Source organism: Notamacropus eugenii, chromosome 5, assembly GCF_028372415.1.
Source record: "Notamacropus eugenii isolate mMacEug1 chromosome 5, mMacEug1.pri_v2, whole genome shotgun sequence".
Classification (NCBI taxonomy): Eukaryota; Metazoa; Chordata; class Mammalia; order Diprotodontia; family Macropodidae; genus Notamacropus; species Notamacropus eugenii.
The window spans coordinates 10,237,666-10,246,029 of NC_092876.1; the positions used below are offsets into that span (position 1 = coordinate 10,237,666).

The 8,364-nt window shown below is 39.9% G+C and overlaps 1 protein-coding gene across 1 annotated transcript in view; it reads right to left on the minus strand.

Annotated features, from left to right (window-relative positions):
• LOC140503305 (uncharacterized) overlaps positions 1 to 8,322 on the minus strand; it is a 19,796-nt gene extending 11,474 nt beyond the window's left edge. The window contains exon 1 of the mRNA XM_072607186.1: positions 7,415 to 8,322. Coding sequence (XP_072463287.1) covers positions 7,415 to 7,493 — 79 coding nt within the window. The 5' untranslated portion in view covers positions 7,494 to 8,322. The remainder of the gene's footprint in view (positions 1 to 7,414) is intronic.
• Positions 8,323 to 8,364: the final 42 nt, after the last annotated feature.

Consider the following 8,364-nt stretch of genomic DNA (forward strand, 5'->3'; position numbering starts at 1 on the left):
AGAAGAAGAAATACAAGGACACTCTCAAGGTCTCTCTCAAGAACTTTGGATTTGACTGTGCAATATGGGGGACACTGGCAAAGGACTATGCCATGGCATGCCCACATCAGAAAGTGTGCTGTGCTCTATGAGCAAGGAAGAATTGATACAGCACAAAGTAAACACAGGATGTGCAAATTTGGAGTATCCACCCCAAATGTTCACATGGACTATCTGTGCCCAACCTGTGGTAGAGCATTTCAAGCTCGTATTGGTCTGATCAGCCTCAGTTGAACACACTGAAATTTCACTTTATCGTGGTGATGTCATTTTGGTCCTCTTCAAAGATGAAGGACAACAACCAACAAAAAGAAATAATAGAAAGGATCCTGGCCTCAACAAGTGTTAGAAAAAGGAAAGCAGTGTGAAAGGAAGAGATTTCAGATGAAAGGAAATCTCTTCATTTTGGATCAGGAATTCCAGAAAGCACAGTGGAAGGGGTAGGTAGGTCTGGAGTGGGGCATTTGGGGAGGTAGGGCCAAAAGTGACAGGAATGAGGGAGCACAAAAGCAATTGTGGCAAAGGGGCTTGTTTTACACAGCTAGGGTTCAGTTTCAGAAGAATGAGGACAACAGAAGAGAATGGAATACATCAATGATGAGGGGAGTGCTGGATTAACAGGGAGGTTCCCAGATGGAAGCAGTTAAAGAGAAGGTTAAGGTTGGTGAGGGGTCAGCACAGCCTTTGGGTGTTTCACTCAACTTGTCTCTGAGAATTTGGTCAAGCTTAGCAGTGTTCTGGTCTTAGCCTTATGTTCCAATTGGAAGTATATCAAGGAAGTTCAGAAGGAAGTGGTGTGTCTCACTCTAGAACCCTTCTCCCCTCTCCATCAGATGGAAAGCAAAATTGAGTAACCTTTGGGGAGTATTATATGAATGCTCCAACGTGTGGGATGACTACCATTCATAGAAAAAAGCTATCGTTATTGTTCATGAGTGGGCAACTAGGTGGCGCAGTGGATAGAGTACTGAGCCTGTAGTCATGAAGACTCATATTTGTGAGTTCAAATCTAGCCTCAGACCTTACTAGCTATGTAACCCTTGGCAAGTCACTTTACCTTATTTGTCTCAGTTTCCTAATCTGCAAAATGAGCTGGAGAAGGAAATGACCCCTTCAGTATCTTTTCCAAGAAAACCTCAAATGAGAACACAAAGAGTTGGACATGAATGAAAAACAAATGAAATTGTTCATAATCCTAAAGTTACACACTGCCACTGGTCAGATACACAATATTAGAAGCTAATGAAAAATTCACACAAAAAAGCCTTTTCAAATCATTAGCATTCTGTAGAGGAAGCTCTGATGAGTTTTTTTCTAGTGTGTCACATTAATCTAATAAGAAACAAAACCTTTAGTATTAGTGTTAACAGTAATCTAAATCTGATTATTCAAATAGACTATGGCCACAGCTATTCTAAAATTACCCTGTAATGAAAATAATAGCTCACTTCTCTGTAGTGCTTTGAGGTATGAACACCCCTTTATATCTATTTTGTCACTGATCAAAACCTTTTCCTCAGTTTATTTAGATTTGGGATTAGGTCCTCACTTTCTTTTGGACGGGCCTCACCCATGAGGATCTTCTTTTGGCACTAATGCCATTTGCCATTACACATCTCTTTGGACATAACACTTTCTAGAGTCCCCACCTTCAGAAATAACCCAAGTTGGACATGCTCAAATTCCATGAAGATGGGAATTTTTATGCCCTTAGGGTGATTAGGAAGCTGCTTTCAAAGAGGTAGTGGTCAATCAAGTCCCAGGAACAGCTCTTATCCTTCCAAGGAAAACCAATTCCTACTCTGAGGAAGTGGTGAGTCCTGGTCCTATAACAGTGATCTTCTCCTGGCATTGTCATCTGCAGCCCATCAATAAACATTAAATGCCTACTATGTGCTAGGTACCATGCTAAGCCCTGAGGAAGCAAATATGAAAAACAAAGGCAGTCTCTGCTTTCAAGAAACTTACAATATTTCAGGGGAAAACAGTCTAGAAAAAGAAGGTAAAAAATTGGAGAGTACTGATGAGATCTGAGTACATAGACTGATGCATCTCAGAGAATGATGAGTTTCCTGATTACGAGGGTTTTGGAGTCCAACCCAAAGGAATGCAGTCAAGTGACATACTTGTGAAGTTCCCATATTTCAAGTTCAAAGTAAAAAGGAATGTACACTTCATTGTACTGCAAGAATACCAGCCCAAATCTATACAAGCACCAGTTAGCTCCAGGTGGTAATATAAATCCTAGAAATAGCCATTATGGTACCTTTCAATTCAATAACATCTCCCAACAATGAATATTCCCAAATAACCAATGTATATTGTTGTGTGTTCATCCTTCCTTGCCAAAGAAGACCATGCCATCAGAGAAATGGTGACATGACTTACGCTTGACTTTGTTTTGAGTGAGGGAGGGTTGTGCAAGGTCCATTGTATATAGAATATCTCTGGTTCACTATCTAGGACCAATGAATCTTCAAATCATATTTGTGAAGGAATTTATAGAAACTTAGGCTATCAACAAGCATTTATTAAGTATCACAAAGGTAATAGACATTATGCTAGGTCCTGAGGCTATAAAGACAGTAAAAAATAAAAATAAAATAAATTTTAAAAAAAGACAACAGAAAAACAGTTCCTGACTCCACGGACTTGAAAGAATAGGCAGAAGAGATAACATGGACCTCAAAAAGTAGATAAAAAAGAGTTACACAGAGATTTTTGGTAAGGCAGAGGTAGTTGGGGGCATAAGAAAAGGCCCCATGGAAAAGGTGGTTCTTGCACCTAATCTTGAAGAAAATGAGGGGTTCTGAGAAACAGCAGCTAGGAGGCATAGGAGAACAGAGAATGAACATATTATTAACAGGAACAAGGTGAGTTTGGTAGGACCATAGTGCTGATGGAGAGAGAAAATGGCTAGAATGGTAGGTTGGGGCCAGGGTGTAAGCATCAAACAGAACAGGTTTATTTGGTCCTGAAGAGAATAGGAAAACACTAGAGTTTATGGATTCAGAGCTTAACATAGTCTGATTTATGATTTAGGAAAATCAATTTGGCAGTTGTGTGGGGATAGTATGGAGTGGGGGAGAGACTAGAAGCAAGGAGGTCAAGTAAGTTTAGTGCAAAAGTCTAGAGTGAATGGGCTGAATTGGACTAAAAAGTGGGGAGGAAGAGAGGGAGAGAGAAGAGACAAAGGGAGGCAAGAGTGGAGGGAGAGAAGAGAGAAAGAGGGGAAGAAGAGAGAGAAAATAGAGGGAGGGAGAAATGAGAGATAGAAGGAAGAAAGGAGAAGAGAGAGGAGAAGAAAGAGTGAAGGAGAGAGAGAAGGGAGGGAAGGAGAGAAAGAAAGAAGAGAGAAAGGAGGGAAGAAGGGAAAGGGGAGAAAGAAGAGAGAGAGGTAAGGAGAGAGAAAAGAGGGAGAAAGAGAGAGGGGGTGAAAAAGAAAAGGGAGAAAGGGGAAAGAGAAAAAGAGGAAGGAGGAGGGAGAAAAAAGGAAAGAGAAAGGAACTAGGAAAAGACTATTGTTCCTCCATCATCTGTATCAGTAAAAACTAGTCGGTAAATCAAAATCTCTAATATTGTTCTAGTGGGAAAAAAAACAATTGTTGCACTAAGATCCTCAGAGAATCCCACCCCAGGGTTTCTTAGGAATGATGCTCCTCCAGTTCCACTAAAATCCCTCCCCAACCATCAATCGCACAAAGGTAGAATCTTTTCCCAAACTTGATTCTAAGAAGCAATTAACATAAAACAAGAACTAATTAAATTAAAAACTCAGAAATACTGATATTAAACAATTCCTTTCATGTCTACTTGGGTACCTGAGGTACCAAGAGAAGTAAACTAATATCTGATTTAAACAAAACTTGTGGAGTCCCAAGAGATTGTGTTAACAACTAAACAACATTAATGGTTCAAGGGAGAAGTGAAACCTGTGAGAAGTTAAATATAAACAGACATCAGTGTGTATAGCTATTAAAATTGAAATAAAGCACTCAGTGAACATGTTAGAAACAACCAAATTAATGATAGTGTTTCCACAAACACATGAAAGAACTGGAATAAAAAAAGGAAGATTTAAAGTAGAGGAAAACTGCAGAGAAGAGAAGCAAAAGGCAATGATATTAAAAAAAACACCCAACTCAATCCTAGGATCTTTTGAAAGTAAAAACCATTGACCTCAAGGACAGGATATACAAAGACAATTTAAGGATGATTACTCTCTCAGAAAAATGCAATGAATAATAAAAAAAAAACCACAACAGAATCTCATAATATAGAAAACCCCAGGATTTCTGACTATACAAGAATCCACACGTCATCACATGAAAAAAAAATCCTCTTCTTCAAACTCCAAGATAAATTAGTAGCTATATTTAACAATTCTAATGACAAACAACAAATTCTCTAAATACCCAGAATAATTTCAAAATTTCAAATATCACAAGACTAGTCTGCATATTATATAAACCACAGAAGGAAATGCAATATTATTTTCTCAAAAAGCAAAGGAGGTTCGAGATACAGCCCCAAAGGAGATACCCTGCATGCCTTAGTCTAATCACCAATGAAAAACAGATGGATATTAAACAAAGGCAAGAGATTTGAGGTATTAAAACAGGGGTGAAAAGAATAACATAAAATTACTGCAAATACCCCCCCCCCCCCCGAAAGAAATACACAAAAGAGATAGCTTCAATTTCCAGGGAAAGACAAAAAAGCTATAAAGCAAATTATCTAATGTCAACGTAAATATTGCTATTTTTTAGAAAGAGAAAGAGAAAAATCTTACCCGGGTTAAAAAAAATTCAACATGTTCATTAAGAGAAAACAAAAATTTGACAATAAGAGAGAGTTTAAAGAACTGGGAGAAAAGACTTTGGAGAAATGTGCAGAAGAGAAAACCAGGGATTAAACACTGAAATCCCTTTATCCTGTGAATCAATATATTTTGTGGTACAAAATTACAGGGTGGGAGGGTGCACAAGTGAAGAGAGAAGAGATTCAATCCATGGGTAAAGAACAAACGATTGATAACTTCTAGACCACGTATGACATCGACTGATAAATAATCAAGACTTCTTGTACGAAATGGGAAAGGAGACACAAGGGAGACATTGATGGTGGAAAAATGAAAGGGAGACCTCAGCATAATGCGGGAGGCACGCCACTGAAGAACACGCCTTGGAGATGAAATGGATGCCTTTACTGGAAGACAGGGACCTTATGATGAGTTTAATTTGATGGGAGTTGGTACACTAGAGGGGGAGAGTGTTGTCTTCTTGGATAATGTCCTTCATCAAAAGGAAGGAAAGGCAAGTAGGCACTCAGAAGTAGAGAAAGGAGATTCATGGGAAGGAGAAATATCATGGAAAAGGCAAGGGTTAGAATAAGATAACGTGATTGAGGACACAGGGTAACTTCTACCAATGGGTACTACTTCTGTCACCATTACTGCTCTTATGAATTGACACTTCCAGGAATATGGCACAACAGTAGGAAGGGAAGATGAGGCAAGATCTGTAAAGACAATTATAACATAGAAACTCCCTAGAAGAGGGAGAAGGTTTAATCCAGGAGGAACAGAATGAGATTAAGGAAGGAACAGATAAGGATCTAGACCATGAACCAAAGAATAAAAATTCAGGACAGACAGGAAGGGAAGAGAATAAGATGACAATTAAGCAAAATTTCTTAGAAAAAGATCAATATAAAAAGACTGAGAAACAAAATGAATGAGGATTAGAGAAAGGAAGCCTTTTAAATGAACCATTTAACTGAGGAGGAAGAATAGAAAAAAAGTGGGGAAACAGAGATAACAAAATAAATAAAAGAAAATCAACAATCTAGGTAACAAACCCCAAACTAGAAAAAAATGAAAGGGGAGGGAATCAGTGCTGCGAGAACAGCATTGTGCAAAAGTAATTTGAGCAAATTACTGTCCCTAAAGATAGGGAGGAGGAACCTCCTCAAAAGAGAAAAAATAAAGCTAAGGAGACAAGTCAACCAACATTTCTCCCTCCCCCCCACCCCAACAAGTTTTTATTTTTTGCCAAGCACCTTGATAAACATTGGGGATACAGGGATACAGACAAAAAGATAGCCTGTGTTCTAAAGACACCTATAGGCTAATAGATGAAGATAAGATACAAAAGTGGGTTGAGGAGGGGAAATGTACCTAGTCCTGGGCACTGGCAAAGTCAAGAAAATTAAGGATGGTTGGTCTGGACGTTTCCTCAAAATGCATAAGTAATACTGGAGAGAGATGAATGGATGAAAATAAAAACCAGAGTCTCAAAACTTTCAATGTAAATGGATTAGTGGATGAAAAAAACAACAAAAAAAAGTTTCTTAGTGGAAACACATCTAGAAACCAAAGTCTTACATGGAATAAAAATGAGAAACTGGTACAAACTTGACTTGTAATTATGCTATCAGACAAAGGGAAGATAAGAAATTTTGCAATTTCTGTAGAAATAAAGTATATTACACTTAAAGGAACTACAGATAAACCCTCTAACACCTAGATTAAGCTTCTATGTACCAAATGGTATAGCATATAAATTCATAAAGAGAAAAATTAACTGAATTAAAAAAACAGTAATAGTATTTGTACAGCTCTTGAGGGTTTGCCAAGTAGTTTACACACATTATCAGTCAGTCAATAAGCACCTACAAGAGACCAAACACTGTACTAAGCAGTTGGGATACAAAAGGAAGTCAAAGACAATCCCTACCCTTAAGGAGATCACAATTTATGAAGAAACATTATGTCAATGGACATAACAACTCAGTAACACTGGTGCCAAAATAAATATGAACCCATAATGCTCCTCACTCAGAATCTAAGAGGAAGATAAAAGGGAAAATGTACAATTCTCAGAGATTTTAGAACTACAAAATGCCTAAAATAAGTGGGAGTCAATCCACCTATATACACTTAGTATCTGTACAGATAAAATTACAAAATATTCCTGAAAACAAATAAACAATATCTGAGCTGGGGAACAATTTAGTGACCATAGCTGAATCATATCAATTATAATAAAGATAAAAATTTGACCAAGAGTTAATTTAGAAATTTAGTGTTATGCCAGTGAAGTTAATATGAGGATACTTTACAGAGATAAACAGATGACAAAATTAATTGTGAAGAACAAAAGGCCTAGAATTTCAAGGAAAATAACACCGTAGGAATGAAGATGGGATGGCACTTCTGCAGCGTAAACTTTATCATAAAGCAACCATCACTGAAACCATTTTCGTATTGGTCAAAACCAAAGAAAATTAGACCAGTGGAATAGGCTAGACAAGGAATAATTCAAGGTAACTGAATTCAACTTCCCAGTTTTCATTAAATTCCAGCATATCTTACCTAGGAAGGAACTCCCTATTTGACCTCGGTAATAATACACACACTCTCTTTCACTGGAAGCATCACTTTCAGTGCCCATTTCAGGGTCAGCTGGTACACCTGGCACAACGGATGGATGGTCTCTTTTACTCAGACTTTACTGAAGTAAGTCGGTGTCCATTGTTTTTTCCGGTAGCTGCACGTTAGACAGTCTAGCTCTCCTATGGACAGAAGGTGATCAAAGTGCCTAGTGCTGAAAGGGTCCCCTCCATTCTCCGGAGCTACTTTGTAACCAGACAAGTTGTCCAGCCTCTCGATGACTTGGTAAAGGTTAGCTTTCTTTCATCAGTCGCTAGCTGCAGTCCCTAGAATGCCAAGGTTTCTCAACAAAACTGCCTCCTCCTCCAAGGGCGTGGAGGTGTCAAACATCAAGACATCTCTGGTTTTGATCCCAGATCTTCTGGAGCTGTCTAAGTTGGGGTGAGTTGGGTTCATCTCACACGGTGCACAGAGTGGGAGTGGTCGCGCCACCCCCTTCTTTTGGGGCACCCAAACCCCAGTCCCGAGGCAGGCGTGGCTCTCGAGGGGTACGCTGGTCAGCTGGCAGCATCTTCTGCGGGGGAGCTGCGGGTACAGGGTGGTCATTACCCATCGTCTCCTCGGGGGGGTCTCGAAGTGAGGGGCTACATCGTGCGGTGTAGACACTGCTCAGGGATGTTCAGGAGTCCTTCTGGACCTTCAATCCCGGCCCAGGCCAGCCTGGTCAGGGAGGTTTTGGGCACTCCCGGACAAGCCTGGGACCGATCTCGGGGCTTCCTGCTCTCACCTGGGCGGCGAGGACTCCGGTGCCAGCGCGCGGTGGCCACCTCCGCCTCTGCCCCCAGCCAGAAAGCCTGGGCAACCTTCTTGCCACTGCTCCCGGGGCCCACCCCGACCCCTGGTGAGCCTCACGCCGGGTGACGTCATCGCGT